General features: G+C 40.2%; 1 protein-coding gene across 1 annotated transcript; it reads left to right on the plus strand.

Moving 5' to 3' along the window:
• Window positions 1–554: 554 nt before the first annotated feature.
• LOC117440274 (RNA polymerase II elongation factor ELL2-like) lies at window positions 555–26224 on the plus strand. The gene is made up of 12 exons (XM_034076580.2): window positions 555–762; window positions 1260–1307; window positions 12636–12763; window positions 13775–13938; window positions 16498–16736; window positions 18548–18672; window positions 19090–19198; window positions 19445–19925; window positions 22269–22320; window positions 22724–22895; window positions 23000–23044; window positions 23284–26224. Exons 1-12 carry the CDS (start codon window positions 625–627, stop codon window positions 23392–23394), a joined length of 1812 nt encoding a protein of 603 aa, XP_033932471.1. The 5' UTR covers window positions 555–624; the 3' UTR covers window positions 23395–26224.
• Window positions 26225–26481: the final 257 nt, after the last annotated feature.

A 26481-nucleotide genomic window follows, 5' to 3' on the forward strand; every position in this document is an offset into this window, starting at 1 on the left:
AATATTTGTCTTCTTTGAATGAATTAATTCTCTAGATGAGGCTTTGTACTATAGGAACAGAGGTGGAAATTAACTAGGTAGATTTACTCAAGTAGGTACTTGTACTTAACTTGAGTATCTCCATTTAATGCTACAATACACTTTTACTCCACTACATTTAAAAGGGAAATGATGTCATTTTACTACACTACATTGACTAAAAAGCATTAGCTACTTATAACAAGATGCATCCCCAAAAATGTAACAATTGGACTAACTCTTTAAATCACAAAGGAGTCAAATTATTCAAATATTCTAATAAAAAGTAAATCAGAACTTTGACTACAAAAGTAAAATGCTACCTTATGCAACAATATTATCTAGACATTTCACATCTATGAATATAATTACACACATAAAGTCATTCTTTTTCTGCACAATGATTACTTTTTTGATTTTGAATTCAGGACGTTTACTTGCAATGACGTATGTTGAAAATCATGTATTGTTACTTTAAACTCAAGTATCTGAATACGTACTCTGAGCAGGAATACGTCTCATGTGGAGGTCCCGCCCCCCGCGTGACGTCAGGGGAGAGTTGAGCCGAGAGGAAAGCAGCTTTAATTGCGGAGAGAAAAGCCAGCGATGGCTTCGCTCAGGCAGGAGCACCACTACGGGCTCTCCTGTGGAAAAAATAACAAAAACAGCCCAAACAGGTCGCTTTACCATGTCAAGCTCACGGACACGGCTCTCAGGGCGCTGGAGGCTTTCCAAAACCTCAAGGTAGCTTTTCATTGTGTCTGTCTGTGTATGTGTGTCTGTGTGTGTTTGGAGATGCACTCTCGATAAAGTTGTCGCCTCAGTTTGTGTGCCTTTAAAATGTGTTCACTTGCGCATATAGTTAAATTACTTTTATATCGTTTTTTTATATGTGTTTTTTTTTAGTAATTAAGATAATGAGTGTCACTCAAACTAGTTTACCTCTGAATTAATTGGCTACATCGGTGAGTAACGTTGTCGGGAACGAGGAGCCCGTCAGCTGTTTGCTGGGAAACCTTCCTGCAGTCTGCCAACTTATTAATTGACAAGTAGCGAATGCTAGGCTCATAATTAGCTCCAGTGGAGACCGTTAACAGCACACAGGCATCGTTGAATGTGTAACTTTGACTTTTTATGTAAACAAATAACAGCATAATTGTGTTTACTGGCCTCATTTAGATCACTGAGCTGAATGTGTGCAACAATGTCTCCATAAATGCGTCTGTTTTCTCTCACAACAGGGATCTTTACCAAGCGAACCATCAATTTGCTTCAAAGGAAACCAAGGGGTAAGTTTGTGACTGTTTTTTTTACAAGTTTAGCTCATTGTGCAGAGTAAGTGTCATGTTGTAAAATCTAATTTAGCCATAAAGACATGCAGATAAAAGTGTACTTTTTATTACAAGTGATATTCATCTGCATACACAAAGGCCCAGTTGTTCAAGTATGGTTTTGTTAGGAAGGCAACATGTCACCGTGACATCAAATTTGAAATGATTTGTTATTACAGGGCTGTACGACTTAACACAGTTCCAATTCAGAGCCTGACACTGAGAGTTTTATAGCTGCTTCTAATTATAAACTCTTGTCCCTTGTTGGGCTCTTGTATGTGCAATGTAGTAAATCTTATTTTTAAACTCATAATTCCTAAAAGTTCTACAAACTCAAAGAAGCTTTGTTCGTCACAAGAGTGCTGTTGACTCACACGTCCCAGCATACTGCAGCAGTGGGAGCTTATAGCCGCTCGTCTCCAGCAGATAGGAGGCATGCAGGTTACTGGGTCAGCCTGCTGACTGTGAGAGGCTTTGTTAGGTCAGTGAGCGTCGCTGGGAAAATGATTGGAGGGAGGGAGAAGTGTGCACACTAAGAGTCTAATCTCTGCGGTCAGTGGAGACGTTTACCATAAAACCATGACAGGGATTACCTTTATGTACCTTTTTCTCATTTAGTAAAACACACTTTACATGTGGGAGTGTGTTTTCCCTGTAAACGATGTTGAGCACTCATAAATCACTTCTGTCCTTGAAGCTAAATCATAATCTACAGTGTGTAGCCTGCACTATGGGTGTTTTGACTATAGTCAGAGGCAGCTGTGTCCTTGGGGAATACTTGACTCTCTCAGTCAATTTTAATTGCATGGGCTAGTTGAAAAGAGTTGCAACCCCCTTCCTGTCATGCAACTGAGAGCTGGTGAGCTTTGCATGGGGGTTGTGTGGTTAACAGAGTGGATTAAACCTGTAGGTGAAGGTGTGGTACAGGAGCTGCTACATTTGAAACTTTTGTGTTGCACGAAATCGGAAATCTTTTTAGGATCGTGAGAAAAAATGGATAGACTTGAGAATAGTTATATTGTGTTTTCTGATACTGTATTGATTCTCAAAAACACCATTATTAATTAATAGTTTACATGCAAATACTCAGATTGCAGAACAAGTATTGATGGTATTGGATATTGCAGACACTGTGTTAAAGGCAATGCAGGTCCCATTGTTCAGATTGTACTCCGATTATATGCATATAGTAGTGTGTATACAATATGCAATGTATGTAGGTCGTTTCTGTTAAGTCTCCAAACTGGCTCCTGCACACACTTAGTAGCAGTGCTCTACTCCAGGTCAATTGTTGGAGGTTGGAGGTCAGATGGTCAGCTGCTGCTTTGTTTATCTGGCTCCGTTGATCCAAAGTGCAAAGCCTAAACAGGAATATGTGTTGCATTAAATTGAAGAAAAGCTGGAAATCCAATCCACAGCTTCACAGCGCACACACTAAACTGAGGGGCGGAGTCTGTGGTGAACCATAACACTTTATAAGCTTTGTTAGTGGAGTCAGTCCCATTTGATCAGGGAAACTAATGTACCTGTCAAAGAAAGTGTTTTTAAATCACACATTAATAAAGTCTACTTGATGGTTTATTGGCTCCCTACAAAAGTGAAATGCCACCTGGATTGGATAATAGATTAAGACATTAAACAGATTACATTGTATGGTAGTTTTTAACAAGAATGCAGTCTTTTGAGATCAAATGTAGCACATTACTTTATTAAATACTTTATCAAAACATGGATGGATACTGGAGAGGACTATATGGATAAAGACAACCCCAACAAGTTGATTTCCACCATTGAGATACTTATCCTCACAAGAGTAGCTTAGCTCAGAAGTGAAACAATAGAGCACTTGACCTATAAGATATATCGTGCTGTCTGTGAACAGACGGCACAATATTGATGTTTTATTGTTTTATTTTAGTTGTCTTCAATTTATACAGGGGACTTTTACTATTTGTTTACTATTCTTTTACTATTTTACTATTACCATGTTACCAAAAATAACTTTTCCTAAACAAAATGTGAGTTATCGTTATATTATAATATATGCAAACCCACATATTATTAACATATGTTTTAGTGTAATTTTAAGCATATTTGGATGAGTATGGGGATAATCTATCATGTCGTAGCCAACTGGCACCTCGGCTGTCATCCTAATGGCTGAGGGATTGCTCAGATGTTCACACTGCTGCCTGTCTGTATCACTGAGAGCTAGAGTTATTAGCCACATGAATGTTTAGAGTTAATTACAGGAGCCATGATGCGCCTGATTACAGCATGACTTCAGTTAGCATTAGCTTTCCCCGTCTGCCTGACTCAGACATTCATGAATGTGTGTTTGTGTAAGTGTAGCGCCGCAGTAATAGCTGTGTAACTTTCTGCCCCGCTCATTTTCCTGTCTAATTCCCAGGCTGGAGTCCCACTTTTTCTCTGTGTGTGAAAAGAAAGGGAAAGAGCACAACTTAGATGCTGAGTGGTGTGTGTGACACATGCATGCATTTTCTGCCATCAGGTGGGTGTGGCTGGTTGTTTTGTGTGTGTGTGTGTGTGTGTGTTTATGCTGTGCCCTGTGTGGCCTAAAGGCATGATTTATTCATGTCCCACCCACCTCCCTTTTTCCTGTCCTGCCCCCTCTGCTCATTGTGTCTTTAGCCTGACCGGACCAGGGTGGATCCCTTGAGGACCCTCTGAGTATCCGTGTGTGTGTGGTGTGTGAGAGAGAGAGAGAGAGAGAGAGAGAGAGAGAGGAGAGAGAGAGAGAGAGAGAGAGAGAGAGAGAGAGAGAGAGAGAGAGAGAGAGAGAGAGAGAGAGAGAGAGAGAGAGAGACGAGAGAGAGAGAGAGAGAGAGAGAGAGAGAGAGAGAGAGAGAGAGAGAGAGAGAGAGAGAGAGAGAGAGAGAGAGAGAGAGAGAGAGAGAGAGAGAGAGAGAGAGAGAGAGAGAGAGAGAGCATTTCTGGCGCTTTCTTTTCTACGAGTATATCCGTGTATTTGAGTGTCGGTTTTTCCGTCTGTGTTTATGCTGCCTGTTGCTGAGATCCCCAGAGTCCCCCTGTGATTGTGTGTTTTCTCCTCTGATTTAAATAACAAAGAGCAGGGGAATGCAGGCTGTGTGTTGTCACCCTATTTGGATCCTATTTTGAATGGAGTACAGTCAGCCCAGATGTGTTATGGCCTGCCCTCAGGGGTTGTTTGTGCCCAACATGATAGAAACGTCCCTGCTGTGGAACTAATGGAGTGGAGACTATAACAGAGCGCAGGGCATTTGTTCCAGCATAAACGTTTAGTCATCTTTACCCATGACATGTTTGAAATCTAGACTTTATTATAATTTGTTACACATGGGAAACACTAATGTTACAACTTGTAGAAGCTGAATAATCAAAGTTATTAGTATAGAAACGTACATGACTACCATATAAAGCTCTGTTAAATCTGTCTTTAGATACTCATAAAATCTCTTTTGACATAATACTTAAACAATTATTAAATGTAGGACAATTAAGAATGTAAGCATGCTTTCAATTCATTTAGGCAATCTCTTCAGTATGCTGTTGTAAGTCTCTTGTTATAAATGTGTGTTGTTTTCTCTCATATCCTGTTAAGCAGACTTTGCCAACAAAAAGGCAAATTGCTGAGGGATTAGGATGTTTTAAACTGTGGTTAAAGCTTTCTACTTTCATAAAAATCCAGAGAATATAAACCTTGTGCACCGGTCAGATTACATATTTATTTAGCAAACGTGTGTGTGTGAAAGTGGAAGACAAGCGGCCCTGTGAGATCCAGCAGCAGCTCTAGAAAAATGTGCACTCTGTCCGATTAAGCAGCTTGGAGATATGGAGCACATCTTGGCTCGTGTCCCGTCTAAATCCCTCATGTGAAAGTCCACACCGTGAGCTAATGAGGCATAAAAGGGCACTTGTCCCCCCCTATCACACGTATGTCTTGGTATGGCCCTGCATGTGTGAAAACATAGCTGCCTATAGAGGAACCCACCTAGCTGGGGAGGAGGATAGAAGGGGCTTTTGTCAGACACGGTGACCCACAATTTGTTGAAGCTGACAGTTCGGCCCCGAGGCACCTGCCAGAGACGTACCGTTCCTGGCATTGGAGGGGGAAACCTCAGGGGGATGCTTATGGCACAGCACCCTTCATATCCTCCCTCCTCCTTCCAAATACTGAAGCATGCAGCTCTGGCAGCAGCTCTGTCCCTTTTTGAAAAGCTGCAAATGAAAAGCAATGGAAGGCGATTACAGGCTGGGGCTTGATTACATGCACTGTCTCTCACTAAAGGCAGCCGCATTAATCACACAGTGCCAGCATGTGGCTCAGTTAAAGAGGAGACACTGCGTAGCTCCAAGCACTGACTGCGGGATCATAAATACATGCATAAAAACCTCTAGTTTCTCTCTTTGTATGTCCTTCTCCTGCTCCGCTGCCCTCCCTTGTTTCTCCGCTGGTGCCGGAGACACAGACGCACATTGTGTTTCGTATCGCTGTGCTCCATTGTGGAGGGGGCTCTTCTTAAATGGCATGTGTCAACTTGTGGCCCTGGGAACGATTCGTCTCTTTTGTTTGTGATGAGATGATGAGAAGTAGTGGTGTGTGTGTGTGTGTGTGTGTGTGTGTGTGTGTGTGTGTGTGTGTGTGTGTGTGTGTGTGTGTGTGGTGTGTGTGTGTGTGTGTGTGTGTGTGTGTGTGTGTGTGTGTGTGTGTGTGTGTGTGTGTGTGTGTGTGTGTGTGTGTGTGTGTGTGTGTGTGTGTGTGTGTGTGTGTGTGTGTGTGTGTGTGTGTGTGTGTGTGTGTGTGTGTGTGTGGACTTTGGCCCTCTTCCCTCCTCAGCCTTCTGAGTGGCAGTAATGCTGATTACACCCTGGTGAGAAGAGCTGGAGTTGAGCCTCTCTTTGCTCACGCTGGATTAACACACACACACACACACACACACACACATGCATCAGAGTGACTTGCCTCCTGCTGATAACAGATAGCGGCGGCGGTGGCGACAGGTTTCACTCCCTCCTGCACCTCCTCCCTCTCCTCCTATCAACCAGAAAGGGGAAGCAGTGCCATGGCATCCCACTCTGGAGCCGAGGAGGCCAGAACAAAAGACGGCCTGTTTTCAGAAGGCCATTACTCAGACTGCAGAGGATGTGGAAACAATAGGCTGAATGAGATCTACACCCAGACCCCACATTCAACCAAAAGCTAGCAGGAAACATAAGCCCTGTGCGCCGACAAGCAGTCTCTCACAGTTTTTGTTCAATCGACATTATAGTTAGATAAAGCCAGGAAAATGATCCGTCCTGCGGCTCCGACACGTGGAGACATCTATGACTCATTGAGATACTGTCGCCGCTCACACTGACAGTCATTACTTTAACTGCGTCAAAACTTAAGCTGCAGATTTACTTCTCAGAAAAGACACTGGGGTTTCCTGTGTTACTTTGTAAGTAGTTGGACATTTTAAACCTGATGCAGGTCAATGGAGGAGACTTGTGAATAAAGACGGCAGAAAGTCATATGTAGTCCCAGCAGGCTAAGGCTGATTGTTTTCAGGCTTATTCTACGGACTTACTGTTGAGTGTAATTTGCCTGCTTTCACTTAGTGTGTTAACATCAGACCTATAATTAGATTTAAACCAAATTAAGGCAGTACTTTGATTAAAGTAAACAGATTAAGCAGGTTTTTCTAAATGAAAGCCAACCATTACCCAGTTAACAGTTAACCAATGAAATCATTGTCAGTTTTTCAAATGATTGTGGCATGTTTAGCACCAAGGCAGATGCAAACATTGGATTAACGCCAAAGACTGACTGAGCTATTGTTTACCCCACAGCCTTCATGAGGAAAATGAAACCACCATCTATGTTGTCTCTTCAGTGCCTTCAAATATTTCTCCATTTCTGTGATTTTTGGAAATCCACAGATACACTCTTCCATGCTGGCACGCAGTTGAATAATTACATGTAAACGCACAATTACAAATATCAACGTATTTCAGGTTTATGCACTTTCAGAACGGCAGGTGTTACCTTCAAATGCTGCTGCTGCTACTTTCTCTTGCGTACGCTGGAGGGGTGAAAAGTTTACATTTCATATTCCCGTTTTCCAACAGGATTAATATGGACAGATCATGACCGTAAATGTTGCTGGCCTGAGGTAATGAATGTGCGCTGATTCATGCATGTGTGAAATTGGGGCAGCGTCTTGTTCAGTTCAGTCAGTATAGAGCGAGAGATACAAGCTTAAAAAGTGACATCCCAGTGAACCCTGCACACGGAAATTGAAGCCGATTCGTCAAGGAAGTATGATTTTGTTTGGTTTTGATTTGCTTCTTTTTCCTGAGGATGGTGTACACACACTTCAGCTTTACCTTAAAGAGGCTGATTAGGCCTCGGAACAGGAGTGTGTTTGATTGATTGACATCCCTGTCCTGCACGCATGGTCCCATGTGGAGACTGACAGGCAGGTGAATGGATAAGACGAGCGTTTCTAGTGAATTTGTCAAATTAATCTGCAACAGGGTCATAGTTTGGTTAATATAATGCATTATCTTGAAAATCGCTTCTCTTTTTCCACCTTTTGGTCTCTTGGGGTCACTGAGCATTACTGAGGTCAGAGGTCACTCCCAAGTGCAGTGTAGTATTGACTTCAAATTCCTTATCATTAGAAAGTTGATTTTACACTTTGTATTCCTGTCGCTCACAGTGTTCGTATTGTTTATTCAAGAATCACAAAGATCAGAAGCAAGTTCCCTGAATATGTTCACTTGAAAGGAAGACAATACATATTTCATTATTCATGGTCAGTTGAATTCTTTTAAGTGCCACGTCCTTTGTGAAGAGCGCCTCTCTGTGTTTGAATTGCCATGTGTGCCTCTCCAGAGAATGCACCAGACTTCAGTGCGGGCCCCAGCGCCTGGGAATCAGAAAGCTTGTTGTAGTATGCTCTGCGAGGGGTGGGGGTGGGGGGGGGGGGGGCGGTCTTCAAGTCTGCCCACCAAGGTCATACGAGTTGAGCAGTCACCACTGGATAAATGGCAGCCAGAGCTCCTGGGCGTGACGCATGACTGCGCTTTTGCAACATCTGGAGTCCTGTGACAGCGCACGGCACAATGGAGTGAACAGATAACACACATACATACATGATGCATAAGATCTCAGTTCAAACATTTCATTCTCACCTAGAAGTGCTTTCCATCTGCAGCTCTTTGACCCTTAAATAGTTGGCTCCAGATTCAACAGAACGTCGTTGCGTTCTTGTGTTTTATAGATTGGGTCTCATAGTACCTTTCTGTAAAATGGCGCATGTCCCATATTACTCTGTCCCAACACCTCCCAGGATGTGAAAGTTGCATTTTACTGGAAGTGGAATTCAAACCAGCCTTTAAACGTCTGTCTGGTCCGCTTCGAGTAATCCTCATGAGCAGCAAAGTGGACAGTGAACCTTTTATTTCATTTGCACGTTCCTGATAGAGTACATCAACCAAATTGAAACCGACCTCCGCCTTCACCCTGTGCCTCCTGAGATTCGATCACCTTTGGTTATGGATGTGAGACCGGGCTGCAATAAGATTATCATGCCAACTTTTATGTCAGTTTGACTGTTTTTCAAAGTTTAAAACCATGAAAATGTCATTTAAAATGAAATAAGAATGTGTGCAGTTCGGCATTTTTCTTTATGAAGGAATTAAAACATGCATACTTTGTTTGGCCTATTTAAGATGTTTTGCAAAGACGGGAGCTCGAGTTCTGCTTGCGTCTATTTTTTCCCCACGCATTCGATCGCCCAGTTGGGCACGGCTCTGCCCGACACGTGTTGCCAAAGCATGTTTGTGATCGCGGCCTCATGCTGTACCTGGTAACATTGTGGAGATAATTATCTTTACTAAGACCCATTATGAATGTGGTTGTTGATGGATCAGCCGAAACTATTATTTATTTATAGAATCATTTAAGCATTATCTCAAACCTCAGTTTCTACAGAACTGACCTTTTGGTTTATAAGGCGCTGGCAGCTGTTTCTCTGCTTTCACAACTTATGAACAGTTTCACAATCAGAGGAGGAAGACACTAAAACCGATTCTAGGTGTAGAATGGCTTGGACTGACAAAGATAAGCAAGAAATTACACTGTGACATTTGTATATATATCGGCCATCTTTATTTGTATCCCCACATTGGTTGTTGACATGAAAAGGATTTGAACTTTATTACTGTAGCAATGGCTAAGTGGTCATTAAGTACTTTTATAATCTTGAGATAAAACTGTCTCATGATGAGAAGAAATTATCCCTCTGGTGAGCTTTCAATGTGATCACAAAGTGTTCTCCCTTTCGTCTCTCACAAACAAGTGATCCAGTATTACAGGCTTTATTTATAGGCAGGCAAACGTTCGATAATCCCAAAATAAACTCACTGAAACATAAGTAATGTCAAACACGCTACAAACAAGCCGCTTTAAATCTCTCAGTGCTAACAGCTCTGCCGTTGGTAGTATGCATTCCTGTGATGAAAGCCTGCGTGTGGAGACATGTGCAGCGGGCTGATAAGAGAATAGAGCACACATCTGATGTGACTTTTAAAGATGGCACAGAAGCAAAGCACCACTCTGTGGAGTGGCGTTAAATCATCAGCACTAATGTATTAGTTATGATTTAGTTAACCAGCTTCTAAAAACAGCAGAAATGGAATTTATAGAAAATACATTCGAGTGATGATTTCCATCATTTGGCAAACCAAAGTCTCTTTAAAACAAATGTAATTGCTTGTGGGATGTTCACCTGCATACTGTAAAAACAAACATTCTGTACTTTCAAAAATGCATGTGCGGTAATGACAAACAGCCAGTTTTGTGGTGATTAAAGTTGTGTTTTCTCACATTAGCCAACTTTCATTTAACCGTTTTTTCATATTGGGGTTGCAACCGATGATTGCTTATTCGATTATCCGGTTTAAAATGTCCAAATATTATTTGAGATTCTTTTTGAGTCGATTGATTACGCAACTAATCAATGGACGACGACTCATGAAATTAAGATTTTCTGCTTTAAAAGTCATTGTTACTTAACTGTTACTGAAGCACTGGTTGGGATAAAGTAGAGTATACGCCATTATAGGAATATATATACCCAAATAAAATGTAACGCCAGCTTCACTGGAACTTACTGCATGTTATACAATGCATGTGTTGATTGAGAACACTTTTTTTGTCAGTCACCGATTTGAAAAACACTTGAGCCTTGGTTAATGTAACTTAGAAAATCTGCACTCTGCAAACTATACAGTACATTTCAAATAATGGATGCTGGTGTCGCGTGCACACACACACATGTGGGCATGTTGGCATCATATGGGAGCAGAGGGAAACAGGAGAAAGTGGAGGAAATCCCCCGTGATAATTTAACACTTAAAGCTGCTTCCCTGACCCCCAAAAAGATGGCACAGCTGCCTGCAGCATGAAGAATGGGATTGCTGACAGACTGCTGACTTCACCACCACATCCAGTTGCCATTGAAAAGATACTTATAATGACAGTGTGTGGATCATCTCGGGACGGGGATGTTTCACTTTGAGATTTAACTTACTATATATACTGTAGTTCCTGACTAGCTAGAGTCATTTCATAAATAATACAACTCCTGCAGAGCATCTGTGGAATAACTCTCACAGTTCCCATGAAGCTAAATGAATATCCCAGTGAATGAGTGTAGTTTTTCGAATTCAGACGTGCAATTACATATTTTTTCAGTGGTCAAATCAGTGTGGATTTGTACTTTTTCTTTTCTTCGTATCCTTTCTTTTCCCGATCTGTTATTATATGTCTGTGTGTTCGTGTGTGCATTTGTCTGCCCTGGAGGTTGCAGCCTTGGCTCTGCTGCGCTCCACTGAGTCTGCCAGGAGATCTCATGGACGCCTCAGTGGAGCGGACTCTTAAAAACACTGTTTACCCAAGGAGATTTATTTAAAGTTACAGAGCGGCACAAAGTCTGTGCCTATCTGTGTGTGCGTGTGTGTTACTCATGGAATTTACACATGCAAGTCTGCTTCAGATGCGATAAAAACAAGATGTGCAAGTGTTGGATTGCCGATAGCGTTACCCCAAGGCATATATGATATTTAATTTAATTGGACTATTTCTGAACACTTCATCCTTTGTGTTTTAGTCACACACACACACACGCACGCACGCACGCATGCACGCACGCACACACACACACACACACACACACACCACTAAACTGCTGCGCTACGTGTTCGCAAGTTCTCATTATCTCCAAAGTTTTCCCAAATGACAAAGAAAAGGTTGTGTGCATGTTTTTTATTGCACTCTGACTCACATGTCATCTGGATTCAATACGCTCCCAAAACTCTGAGGAGCATTTAGCAGACAGTACTCATCTTCAAAAAAAAGAAAAGAGGGATGACTCGTTCTTTAAAATACACGAGGTCCAAATTCCTCAACACAACTGTCTTGATGCACATTTTTCTGTCGGTATTTAGATTTTTCGGTTGAAGGATATTAATGTTTTTGGTGAACCTCTGACCTTTTTGTTTTACCATCAGACCAACATTTCCACTCAGGAAATCCCTTAATCTGAGTCAGATAAAAGGAACGGAGCACATCCATGCTCCCCAGAGGATCCTTCTTCTTGTGCCACCATCAGTCCAGAATATAAGATTAACAACACAAGATATATCAATTTGGGCAAACGGTCATTACATGTGTTTCTCCTCCTAAGAGCACAGTTACATTTCAATGCAATGACTACTGACATGGCTTTAGACATTTCAAAATGAGTATCCTATTTGTTGCATTCAGCCTGTTCTAGATACTAGCAGTCATTTTAGGGTCAACTATTTTTTTTAGGGTGTTTTTTTAAATACGTCATCCAGAATCTGGCGTTTGCAGAAGGTTATTAAGTTGCACAAATAAAAGTTATTGATGATTTATGTTGATTGCAACCATGTGTTGTTGGTGACATTGCATTTGGCTGCGGAGTTTGCCTCAGAAATTCTGCTTTTCCCAACAATAAGTAGAACCGTTGAAAGATATCATGGAAGCACACTCAAGAGTTCCTAAGAAAACACTGTCAAGTTAAAATAACTGTGATATGAAATATTCCTTCTGTTCAGTCATGGAAACATATACAGATAACAGCTTTTTAAAACAGGAAGTGCTGGTAATGAGTGTGTTGTTTATACAGTAGTTTGCCTATCATCTGCCCTTTTATTGATTTCCCTGTATGTTTCGGTTAAATCTGACTGTCTGCTGTTATTTCTCTGTAGAACATCAAGATCCCAGCTCCCACTTCAGAGTCGCCTTCTGCTCTTCGCGTCTTCTCCTTCTACTTATCCAGCGACAGCAAAGACCAACCTCAAGCCAGCTTTGACTGCATCCATCAATATGTCACAAGGTACAGAGTCCAACACAAATTGAGTCCTATTTCATTTATTTCTTCTGAAAATGTCACCTGAACCTTTTTCCCCCATATACACTCCGGGGAGAAATGTTTCTACCACATAAGCAAAGCAAAATACTCTCTTTCAAAAAGAACCAACTGAAGATTATTTATCTGTGTTGTTTGTTATATCCGATCTACTGGTTGTGACCCATATGTGACCCCAGACGATACTGGTGATCTTCTTCTTAAGTCGTCAGTCTTTCAGCTCTGTGTGTGCCCACGTCTCTGCGGATATCGTGAGAGACTGTACACAGGATGGGGCAACTGTAATTTCCTGTATATTTCTGGGCTGACCCTCTCATTACTGAGACCTGTGATGCCTTGTTTATGGAGTGGATATGCTGGGAAACCAAGGGCTAACTGTGGTCTGAACTCCAAACTCGTTCTGACTCCAGTCAGCTGCTGGAGCCAAGACAAACAGCGTAACAGCGTGAGGGCAGGATCCTCCTCTCTGCCCTCACATGTGTTTGGGTATTTAGCAGAGAAGCTGGAGAAATGATCAGTACTCTTTCATATAATTGGGTTGAGAAAATGAAAATAGGAGAAAAAGCTTTTAAATAAGAAAAAAAAGAATTTGACATCCCAGTAAATCCTTGATTTATTTACAGCAATAATGCAGCCCAGCTTCATGTGTTAAACTTGTTTTACTTTTGTCCAAGTGTACTGGCAGTATTCAAGCTCATCCTGGCGCCTTTCCTCGGCCTCGGTCCTGCTTTGAACCAGAATATCTGGTTTTCTCACATGTAGCGCTCTGCAGAGCTATATCTAGCATATGACATAACATACAGTAACCATAGCCCTGTCTCAGCCACCCTATACCACAAAGCCACTTGATTGTGCATGAACTCCTTGTTTGTATGCTGCTCTAAGATGGCTTATAGGCCTATGTTTTCACCCTGTTTACCGTACAGCCAGTGGAAAAAAAGCCCTGCGGTTCAATGGCTCCGTGTTTTTGTTTTGCAGTGACGGCCGAGAGCAGCTGGAAGGTCAAGGCATCATCCAGGACAAGATCACAGTGTGCGCCACGGACGACTCCTACCAGATGACCCGTGAGAGGATGTCTCAGGTGGAGAAGGACAGCTGGAGCCGCGCCGCCATCGAGATCAAACCCGGAGCCACACATCCAAGTGAGAATAGAGCAGAGGTCACTGTGGAGCATAAACGGAGGATCACAGGATGACACATCTGCAGAGCTTCGTGTGGAAAAGGCAGCTTTCAGCTTGGAGAGGGACCCAGCAAATTGAATGTGGAACCAGTGATGGCATATAAAAACAAAATATAAATATAACAGCACCAATAAAAGTAATAGGAGTAATTGCCTCACATGAGAAAAACATCGCTGTATTCATTGCTTTAAACTCAAAACCAGATATATTCCTATTTTGATGTGAAATCAAATCAGACATGCAGGCTGTGTTTTAGGTTATACAAATTAGACTGAAAGCCTAGTCATCTCTTATGTATTTTTTACCACTTTGTTGGTTGTCAGTTTGTGAAAAGCTTGGTCACATGCTACAAGAAGCACTTCACCTCTATTACTTTTCAGGTATATAGAAAAAAAAGATGCCAACTACCTACTAACAACAAGAAAACACAACATTTTAACAAAGTGCTGTAACTCTGAGAACCTGTGAACATAACACTGTTTGAACTAGCAGCGACTCCCAAAACTGGGATTTTGTGCTAGCTTAATTTGAGCTACTACAGCTGCTAAGAGCTAAGTAAAGGTCAGAAGGAAAAAGAAACACATTGATTTTTTTGTGTCTGCCATTTTGAATTTGTTCTAATAAACAAATTGTCAAAACGTATACAGATCCTGTACTTCAGGGTAGCTCTCCTAATTCCTTCTCACTCTCATAATGGGGTTGACTTGACGGGGCTAGCTGGTTAGCATGCTTATTTCAGTAGCTCTGTAACACGATACATAAACGTCTTAGACAGAACTGCAAACCACTTCTTCAAATTCTATTGCTAATTTTTTATAAGGCCACAATTGTAGGCTACACATTGCACCTTTGGTTCTATTTAGTATTGTGTCTTACATCTGTCTTTCAAAGCATTGTTGGCCGAATAAAAGCAGCATCTGTCTTTTAACCATCACTTCAGAAGTAGATGGCCAATTCAAAGATTCAAAGCCAGGTTCTTCCAGTTTAAACTATTGCAACATGTAGTTATTTGTAGACGTGATGGGGTTGTTTCTAAAAGTTGGCTTACAAAGATGAAATATTAGTTCTGTAACTACCTTATTTTCTTAAAAAACACATTGTGGTGCCAAAAGCTTGACATGTTTAATTGCTATTGGCAAACATATTACAAGCTTTGATTAGTACATTTGTGTTTAAGGGATTTCTTAGATCTTAATCATATGTACCTAAAATGTTATTATTAGAACAGGCATGAACCAGCAAGCCACTTTCTTTTCTCTTTTCTCTTTTTTGTCTTCTCCAACCTTTGCCGTCGTTATGCAATATTGCTCCTTGTGTCAGTCCTGGAGCTCCTGGGAAGAGGACACTCAGGGAGGTTCAGACCTAATTTAAACTGTGAGGGTTTTGTAACATCAAATTTTAAGAAGAGGATGACTTGGCAACATATATGCCGGAAGGGAAACATGGAAGTAATGCACTCTAAATCTCCTTTTAGCCTCAGGCGGAGCTCAAAGAGTGCACATTATCAGGAATGCCAAAACCTATGGAGCTCTACACGCCATACAACCCACTCTATAATTATTACACAATTCTATGTATTTCTATCAAGATGAATGGCTGGTAGCAGAGTAATGATCATGCATAGAGTTATAATCACATGGCAGGACATCATTTTGTGGTTGAAAGGAAAGCCTTCTTTTCCTGTACCTCTGCCCCACTCTGACCTTCAAAGCGCAGATTAACCTGTAATGGGATTAGCACAGAGAGATAGCTTTCACTGCCGTCTGTCTGCAGCAGAGATGTAAGCAATGATCGATAGGGTGCTTACAACTGGAGACAGATAGCTGCAGGCCAACATGCACATGTGAGCTAGAGATAAAGGTTAGAAGATAGTATTTGAATGAATGTTAGCCCATTAGTCAACAGAAGTACACATTGAGCTGGTGTAAGATATCTTCCCCTCCTTATTCGATTAGTCGTGTTATTTGTTTGAGTCTTGGTCGATTATGATCTATTTAGTCAATGTATGCTTTTTCCATGCTGAAGGAACGCAATATTTAAATGTTTATAAGCTCATATAAACTTTTAATCAACACAAATGACTTCTCAAAACGAGTACAGTCCTAGTTTACGCTGTGGTTGGAGTCTTTAAATGTGGGTGCCTTTTAACTCTCGGTCAGCTTTTGTTTGACCTACTACATTGATGACATGTGAAAGGCTTTATTTTTTAAAGCGTGCATGACACAGTTCAATAAGGACCTTTTGTAGATTCTCCCTGCTCTCAGCTTACAAATCAGTTCCAATGAGCTTTGGTTAAAGTCTCCCTAAATGTTTGGAAATTCTTAGGATTATATTTCCTATGACTTAAAATGCAAATAATTGTTTTGGGTGTAAAATGCATAGCAACAAGTTTTTTGTTCTTACATTGTGTAGAGTTTGTTGGCAGTGCGACACAAATACAGACACAGAAATACACTGTTTAACTGAGTATCACTCATCCCTAAATCATATTCTCTCTTGGTCTACTTTTTGTGTGTTTAGGTAAATGTGTGAAGTTCCAGAAGCGGCCTCTGTCTACATCAGAAAGCAGTTTATTCAAGAACTCCACCAACAACCGGAGGATAGGCGGTACGGCCACGCCGACCCAGAAGCCCTTGAGGGAGCGCATCATCCACCTCCTGGCTCTGAAACCGTACAGAAAACCGGAGCTGCTGCTGTGGCTGGAGAGAGAAAAAGCCGACCCCAAGGACAAGGCCGAGCTGGGGGCCATACTGGACGAGGTAAACAGACAAATAATGTGTATGTATGCGTCGATGTCTGCGTATGAACATACATGTACAAACACTTAATTGCATGCTTAATTGGTTTGCACACAGTGGCTCATACACATCTAAAAAAACATTGAGGACACTTTTGGCTTGTGTTTGCACCCGGGCAAATTAAACCTATATTACATTACATGTTACTTGTTAGACGCTTTTATCCAAAGCGACTTACACACATTCAGTACTGTGGACAATCCCCACAGGAGCAATTTGGGATGAAGTGTCTTGCCCAGGGACACAATGACCTGCTGACTACAGTGGGACTCAAACTTGCTATCCCCTGATTCGAAGTCCAGCACACTATCCACTGAGCCACAGCCTCCCTATATATACACACACTGCCTTTGAGTATGACTTATAAAATCACTACAGTATTGCAGAAGAAAATACTTGTAAAATGCATTTCAACTCGCCCTTTTAAATCGAAACAAACCACAAAAATGCTGCATTTAAGCTGAATTTCATATGCTGATTTAGATGTTTATGCAACCCAAGAAAATAAAAAAATGTAGATGTTTTTTTCCAGCTAGCAAACATATAATCTATACCGAAAAAAACGGTGGCCAGCTGTGCTTTAATTGAACGTGTGATCTAATTTAGAAACGTTTACGTTATGTGACTTTCCTGTATACATTTTTGAGCAATTCCTAAATTAAGTTTGTGTGTTTGTACTGCTAGCACTTGTGTGTGTTTGAGTGTGCATGTCTGTGTATTTACTGCCCTTGCGCTTGTTGAGGTTTGTGCATGCATGTGGTTTTTGTGTGCGTGGATGTGTGTAATTAGGTCGATGCTGTAATTGTCTCTCTGCTGAGATTGTGTTTGCAGAGGGGCGGGCCGCTCTGTCAGGAGTCCCCAGAAAGATAGATGTCCTCTGAGAAAGTCAGTCTGAGGAGATTAGAGGGGAGGTTAAAGCCGGAGACGCTCAGGTGGGAGCAGAATCTCATATAAAGCGTTTCTGCTCTTCAGGAATGGGGATGTGCCACTTTCAGCACATCCAGATCATGCTGCTATATCTCACAAAGAAATAACATTGTGTAGATTTTAAAATAGACATTACTATATTTAATATAAGAAAGCTTTGGTTGTCAACTCTCTTTTATTTCAGTTAATCATGTTGTTGCATTAGGGGCAATTTGACGTGCAGCAAAGAATTACAAATCTTTAAAGAGATGTATATTTGTAAGGTTTGGATAAATTAATGTGCTATGTTCCTAAGTGCATAGGAACAATGTAGTATTTAAGTTAAGTGTGATAATTGCATTTTAGTTTGATGAATGGTTTGATAACATTTACAATATTTCCTTTTAAAATGTATAGTGTATTTTGATGTGAATCACTATATTTTAGATTTGTTATCATAAATCTGAGGGCAAATCTTTTGTCTCCCCCCTCTGGCGGTGACGGTAATAACCATATGAGAGAGATGATATCGATGGAGACGAAGCTACTGTATCTCAAGATACAAAAGATATTTCCATACATATAATTGAAAAGGGAAAAAAAAGTAAGAAAAAAAGTAAGGGAAGACTTTAAGAGAGTGCTTCTGGAGGAGGGGGAGATGCATACATGGTCCAGCTGGGAACATTTGCCACTGACACTACATAGATCTCCTCTAGCAGCCACTGGCTAAATCTTATTGTGTGAACCTGGCAAGGTCTTGAACAACAATCAAATGTCTCCGAATAAAACAGGTTTAAAATATACAAGACAGAGAAATGCATTAATATGATTTTAAAGAAGCATCATGGGGTATATTGTATTTTCAGGTGGCCAGAGTGAACCCCAAGGACAGCAGCTACCTGCTGAGGGAGGACTTCTACAAACATGTGCAGAGGGCCTGGCCGGGATACAGCGAGGAGGAGAGGCCGCTGATCAGCAGGCTGCTGGCCAGGTGGGTCACAGGCTGAACCAAACGGACATTGCATTACTATTCATTATCAATACAATAAACCAATAATTAAATAGACTTCACATTGCAGAGCCTATTACTCTTATACTCTTATAATTTGGGGATGCCTTCAAGTAGCTCTTCACTTTTTCAGTATGTCAAGGGGGTTATATCTGTCAAAGAAATAGTAATTGGAAATACAAACCATCTTCTTCTCCGCTCTAGGCAGGCAGCACCACCACTATTCTGTCCTCTTTTCCTCTTTCCTCCATTTCTCTCAGTCTCGCACATTGCTATACAAGTGATAATTAACAATCGCACACCAAACTTACATTGTCACGCTGCACCTTTTAAGTTTCCAGTTTGAGTTCATCTTTTTAAATGCCACATTGGTAACCCTCTCTTTCTTTCGTTTAACAGGAAGTTGCAGCCACACATCAGCCAATCATCGAGGAATCTTCCAGCAAATGTGTCAAAGACCTCCGAGGATACAACGCTACATCAGAGCCCAGCAAAGAGTCCTGCAGTGGTAAATGGCCAAAACATCTTTAAACATGGTTGAGAGTCACTAATCTGCTTTTTAACGTGGTGCTTATTTATCATCCTTGTGTGAAATAAGTTTTAAATGTATGTTGATTATTTTATATTTATTAAATAGTCAGTTAAAGGGAATGTCCTGAATGGTATTTTGTTTGTTGTTTCACATAAAGTTAAGTTAAGGTTGTTTCTGTGGTTTTGTTAGGAAATATTAAGGTTGAGTTCTCTCTTTCTCCAGAAACGTCCCGTGCCTTCTGACTCTCTGGAAAGCCTCGCTGTTAAGAAACAAAGACTTGTGGACCAGAGGTTACAACAGCAGCCTGCAGTAAACGGACTCTTAAACAACCAAGGACACGTCATTTCAGCTCCTTCCCTCAACCCCAGTTTCCACACAAAGACTGAGTTTCAACGGACAACTAACCAAACTGGAAACCAAAATGGCTTACCAGGAGGCCACAGTGGCTTTCCTCTAATGCACAAACTATCTAGCACCTCTGACACACCGGTCTCAGAGAGCAGGGAACAGGGACCCAAAGTAAGCAGCCAGCCGCCACAGGGCGACTCCGACTGCTCTCACCAGCCGCCCGCCAACAGCCAGCACAAGAAGAAGAAATCTAAAAAGCACAAAGACAAGGAGCGGGAGAGGTTAAAAGAAAACAAGGGCAGCGAATGGTTCGAGACGAGTCCTGATCTCAAGCAGAACCCGGACAAACTTGACAGTAAGACCATCTTTTAAGCAGAACTTTCCTGTGACTGATATTTCTATTACACGGTTTGATCCCATCCTGAGACCAACACATCGTTTTCAATACTTCATGATACTCTTATTTCTTCTGTTTTGAATTCCATAATGGAGTCCGAACTCTAGGAATTTGGGAGATGTCACCTTAATGCTCTTATTAGATTTGAATAATACATCCATTTTATTATATTATTCAGTAGTGCTATACAGTAGAACCTACATACACCTGCGTAGTTTCTGTCTAAGCCCAACCATACCCTGTACCTGTAATTGTGGACCCAAGACTGATTTAAAAACCTGCATTTCCAATGCAAAATTCATTCAATAATGTAATATAAATAATATAGTATTCACATGTATCACAAGTTAAGGCAAACTAGAGTACCTTTATTGTAGTAATATACATTTTTGACAGGATGGTCAGAACAGCCCCAAAAGGTCACAGACTATAAGGCCTGAATTCAATTTAATAAAATAAACCATAAAAAAACGGGAAGTTGGCTAAAGGCAAGGCAAGGCAAGTTTATTTATATAGCACTTTTCAACACAAGGCAATTCAAAGTGCTTTACAAAAAATGAACGACATTAAGGAAATGGCAATTAAAATCAGTCATTAAAAAGAAAAGATAATAAAATAAACATTAAAAGAAAAAATACATGGATAAAAGTTACAGTGCAGTCTAAGATATGAATAGTTCAATTAAAAGCAGCGACAAAAAGATAAGTCTTCAGCCTGGATTTAAAAGTAGTCAAGAGTTGCAGCGGACCTGCAGGTTTCTGGGAGTTTGTTCCAGATATTTGGAGCATAATAACTGAACGCTGCTTTACCATGTTTAGTTCTGACTCTGGGGACAGAAAGCTGACCAGTCCCTGAAGACCTGAGAGATCTGGATGGTTCATAATTTAGCAGGAGGTCAGAAATGTATTTTGGGCCTAAACCATTCAAAGCTTTATAAACCAGCAGCAGTATTTTGAAATCTATTCTTTGACACACAGGAAGCCAGTGTAAAGACTTCAGAACTGGAGTGATGTGATCCACTTTCTTAGTGTTAGTGAGGACTCGAGCAGTGGCGTTCTGAATCAGCTGCAGCTTTCTAATAGATTTTTTAGTGAGACCTGTGAAGACACCATTGCAGTAGTCGAGTCTACTGAAGATAAAAGCATGGACAAGTTTTTCCAAATCCTGCTGTGACATTAGTCTTTTAATCCTAGATATGTTCTTTAGGTGATAGTAGGCTGATTTAGTAACTGTTTTAATGTGACTGTTGAAACTCAGGTCAGAGTCCATGACTACACCTAGATTTCTGGCTTTATCTGTTGTTTTGAACATTGCAGACTGAAGCTCAGCGCTAACTTTTATACGTCATGCCTTGGCTCCAAAAACCATTACCCCTTTATCTGATTTGTTCAATGCACTTACTCAGTGTTTGAATTGGAGCATAGTCTCCTGGTGAAATTGTTATGTAAATTTGTGTGTCATCCGCATTGCTATGGTATTTTGTTGTTCTTCATTATCTGAGCCAGTGGTAGCATGTAGACGTTAAAGAGAAGAGGCCCCAAGATGGAGCCTTGAGGTACCCCACATGTCATATTTGTCAACTCAGATGTGTATTTACCTATAGAAACAAAGTTGTTTCTGTCCTTTAAGTAGGATTCAAACCAATTTAGAACTGTTTCCGAAAGTCCCACCCAGTTTTCCAGTCGGTCTAGTAATATGTTGTGGTCAACAGTGTCAAACGCAGCACTGAGATCTAATAAACTAAACTCGATCTGATTCAAGCCTGAGGGAACTTTGTGATAATAAAGTCTGACCAGGCTGGAATCCGGCAGGTCGGGTCGGCTACATCAGGTTTGAGTAGACATTCAAAACTCAGAAAGGGGGTGACCCCACCTCCAAACAGTGTTTCCTTCTCTATAAGACATCAGGGTAACCACAGGGACTTTGAGCTGATGACCAGTGGTTCAGTTCCTGAGGTCCACTCAGCGACCGTTTGTCTGACAGCCCTCTGGTGCATTTATACAGAATGATCTCATAAGCATAAGCGGTGTTTGCTCTGCTAAGCTGGTTCTCTTGAGTCCTCGGTGTGCGGCTGATTGACTCAACAACAGCCCGAGCTGCGCTTTGCGTCTCTAAGCTGATATGTCTCCTGACACCCACCAGCCTCTCTGCACATACAGAGACACACACACTCATGCTGTGTCTTGCAAAACAAAAACACATTGCCTAACATTCAGCCAAAGGCAAAGTGTCATGTAATTGATGCCTGTATTGACTCAAATGAAGCTCATTTATTTTCTTTATCCTCTGCATTTATTCCAGATCCTGACATCACAAATGCTGTGGCCTCTGAGGAGAAACCAGATTACGTGCTGTGAGTGTAAACATCTTTTATGATGTGGCATAGTTTTATTTTTAATACATTTAGGACACTGGCTGTTACAATATGTGGTCAAAACAAACAGTGGGTGTTAACATCCATTCTATTTTTAACAGTATTCTTGCTATTTTTTCACCATCCGCAAGAGGAATTATTTACAGCTCCCACAACTTAAAATAATTGGTCTTGTTACACAACATATAACACAGACTTTACTTGTTTGTTGTGAATGTATTGGTCTTATATATAACTGACACATTCAACAAAGAATGGATAGAATACACCTGTATGTTTATCATTATCAGTATCACAATGCTGCCATCTTGTGTCAGAAATATGTACTACACAAAATAAGTTTTGAATTGCAACATGTATAAATGCAATTGTCTTTTTGCAGCTCATACGGCCCCATAATGACTTTGGAGCAGCGTGAGCGGTACCAGGAGGATTTCTGTGCAGAGTATGATGAATACAAAGACCTCCACTCGCGGATCGCCACCATTACTCACATGTTTGTTCAGCTAGGATCCAAGATCAAAAGCTTGCCCCCTGGCACACGAGAATATAAGGTACACACATTTAACCAGACGCATGCAAAAAATGCACAAATATTTTATTATGCCGCTAAATAATATTAAACTATATAATCATTTTCTTCCTTTGTATATTTTAGATAATGGAAGACCAAATACTAGAAAAGTACTCCAAGTATCGAAAGGTAAGTTGAACATTCGAGTGGTTTAAGCTATGGTGTTGTTTTTGTTTCATCTCCCTAATTTTGTCAACATTGTTACTAAATATCCTGTTCTTAGCTTCAATTAATTTCACCTCTTTATCATCAGTTAAAATATTCCTCAATCTCAGATATCACTCGATTTAAGGGAAACTGTTTATTTTTTCTGAGAACAAGGGAATATCAATATGTGAACTCTTTCACACTTTCTTCTCTCTCCATAGAAGTTCCCAGGCTACCGGGAAGAGAAGAAACGCTGCGAATATCTCCATGAGAAACTGTCCTACATCAAACAGCTCATCGCAGACTATGAAGTCTCTCAGGCTTCTTCATAGCATTAGATCTATTTTTTATGATTTATCTTCAATGTGGAACCCCGTGCTTTGCATTAACAACATAGGTTTTTAAAAAAAGCATTTCACCCGAGAGTTTTACTAAAGATTTTGGATGAAACTGCAGCGTCGACATCCACCGCCTCTGCTTGGATCAAGGACCATGCTGTGAGCAACGAAGATATGAATCAGTAGCAGTTCTCTCTTTGTTTTGAAAGTCTATTTGCTTTCTCTTAATGAAATCACTTAAAAGATACAAGTCCAAGGGAGAGTGAAACACTTCTGTTAAAGCATGACAGACAACTTCCCTAATAGTTTTTGACCTCCTTGCTAAAACCAGTGTCAGTGTAAGCCATTCTGATGGAATTATTTAAAAGGTAGGAAATTATGAGTTTAACTTATTCACTTTGTTTTTTGACATTAAGTCAAACACTGCTCCAGGCAGATTTCCCATTTTATGAATTTAAATATTTCAATATACTGTTGACTTTTTCAATACTATATCAAAGTTGCCTCATTCATAATTGGAATAACGATTGAATAGCCTAGTGAAAAAAACGGATATTTGAAGTCGTTTTTATCTCGGCCTTCACATCTGATTATGTAAATGTGGTGAGATAACTCTACTCGTTCCCAGTGCAGATTCCTTTAATGTTTCAGGCAATTATCTTAAAGTAAGACTATTTAAAAGCCATACTGCATTACCATCAACTTATTCAAACTTGATTTGAATTAAAAAAGGATATTTGCCAGGAAACAAGTGCAGAAATCTAACCCTTTGGCCAAACTTGGACCCTTTTTTATCAATTGATGTATTAAATTGAAGATATGTTTTAAAATAAGGCCAGTGTGTAGCTCATACTTTTCACCTGAAAGGATCTGCTTAGCTTGTTTTATGACAACTTCTTAAAATACCTGCTAACTTTTTTGTTTCCAATGATAACAATAACTGGAAAATATTTAAATGGTTTGAAATGTTAAGATTGAGGTACATGCTGTCTCCCAAATGCACTTGTTTAAAGTATTTATTCACCACACCCATATTTTTTTTTAGTCACAAGTAAAGGGACCAAAATACTTGGCCTTGATGGCTGTTGCAATAATTTGGTGAGGAAGGACAATTATTTCCCCCAAATGCAATACTGACATTGTTAACCCGCGACAAAGTCTAGTTTAAAGTATTCTAACCCACTGTAGAGAAGAGTCATGACATTTTCTTCCTTCTTTTAACTACTGATGTATTTATTTCAAGCCACCTTTCTCTGTTCTGTGCTTTCTTCTGCTCAGCTTGAAGCCTAAGGTCTTTCTTCTTAAAAATGTGTTTCTCAATCCAAGCAGCTGGGAAAGCTGTAACGTTTTGTCTCCAGCAGTTCAAATGACAAAAGACTGAGGGCTGTTAAATGTTTTAAATGCAGTTCAAATGGGAAAAATCTGTTTTGGCAGGAGGAGATATCAATGTTTGAAGTCAACTAAACTATATTTGTTTCCCTCGAGTTTGACAGCGAATTGAACAGTATAGCTGTGGGTGATTTCCTCATATTGACCCAGGGACAAATACATTGAACATACATTTGATATGGGAAAACACTAACAACATAAACCTTTCAGAAGGACTCATTACCAGCATATTTGAAAATGCTGAGCTGGGAATCAGAAACGCTCACGAGAAAGCTGCCTGACTTGATAACGTTGAAGGGCACAGTGAAGGATTTCCAAGTCCCTAGATATTTGGTATTTAAGGAAATACTGAGCCATATTGGTTAAAAGAAGAAAAGTGTATATTTGCTACACAATAACCTGTTAAGGTACTATTTTAAACAACTGAATGGGCTTTTTAATCTTTTGAATTCCCCTTAATCAGTGTCAAAAAAGGGGGCAGAGGGCTTGTTACATTTCCATTTGAATTGTAATTTTTGTTGTGGTTACAGCTTTTTACTGAAAGTTATCACTGAGTCAATGACGTAGAAGCCTTAAAATGACACTTTTATCAACAAACTGCCAATATCAACAAGGATTCATCACGCGCACACACACACCTGTTTTTCTGCCTTATATTCCTCTGAGCTGTTACATTTAAACCGGTCTTTCACTGTTCAAATGAAAGTGTCTTTCCCACACTTTTGAATCTTACTTTCTGGAGGAAATCTTTGATTATGTAATTTCAGAATTTCTATGATGGCAGAGCGTTCTCATCAGTTGCATTTTTTTTTTCATCTTTAAGGTACGCTGTTTTTCATAATCAGATATGTTGGTCAGGTATTTATCATTAGGGATTCCACTTTGGTTTTTACACTCTTTCACTTTGATATTATCATCTCTTCTTAGCACATGGAGCCATTTGGTTTGAAGACTGTCAACAGAGATTTCAGATCAAAAAGAAATCCATTGTAAAAATAAAAGTGATCATCAATTCCAGCTAATGGGTGGTAATTATTAGAAGGTTACAGGGGGTTCAAAGTATAATTGTGATGAGGGGTTGATTTAAAGACCATGATTATCTGTGGGATATTGAATATAGACCATAATTATCAGTGGGTGATGGAAAAAAATCACTAGTCGTAAGAAAACTGAACCATTCTTCCAAAATCACAGATGGATTTTATTTATCTGATGAAGTCTTAATCACAAACTACAAAAAAAGTTCAGACGGTGTTTTCTTTTATGTGTGTATTGCGTACTGCAGGTATTTTGACTGTGTACATGCTGCATACCTGCTGAAGGGAAAGCCTCATCTTATTTAGAGAAGAGTATGCATTATGAACTGCATTTTACAAATGTACACTTTCTATTTTTCTGTTGTGCAATGTTCAAAAGAATAAAAACATCAAAGATATTTCCTTGTTTCATGAGCCTTGCTCTTTGAATTTCCAATGCAGGTATCTGCATCATTCATTGATCATCATTATTGATGTTGTCTTGACACAACATTGTTTTACTGTGCAGTCATCTGAGTATACGATGTCTGCATTAAATGGTTTATTGGTTAAGTGTGTCATATAAAAGGAAAGGGAGTATTTGTGCCATATGAGAGGTTCATATTTGTTTTTGTTTTTTTTGTCATACGAACACAGTGTAGTTATGGCGATGAAA

This window comes from Pseudochaenichthys georgianus, chromosome 3 (assembly GCF_902827115.2).
Source record: "Pseudochaenichthys georgianus chromosome 3, fPseGeo1.2, whole genome shotgun sequence".
NCBI lineage: Eukaryota > Metazoa > Chordata > Actinopteri > Perciformes > Channichthyidae > Pseudochaenichthys > Pseudochaenichthys georgianus.

Bases quoted from the DNA above. Each gene is read 5' to 3' on its own strand.
- LOC117440274 (XM_034076580.2), top strand. From the start codon at position 625: ATGGCTTCGCTCAGGCAGGAGCACCACTACGGGCTCTCCTGTGGAAAA. The intron at 19,199-19,444 runs GTAAATGGCCAA...CTCTTTCTCCAG, and splicing joins CAGCAAAGAGTCCTGCAGTG to AAACGTCCCGTGCCTTCTGA. The intron at 23,045-23,283 runs GTAAGTTGAACA...CTCTCTCCATAG, and splicing joins AGTACTCCAAGTATCGAAAG to AAGTTCCCAGGCTACCGGGA.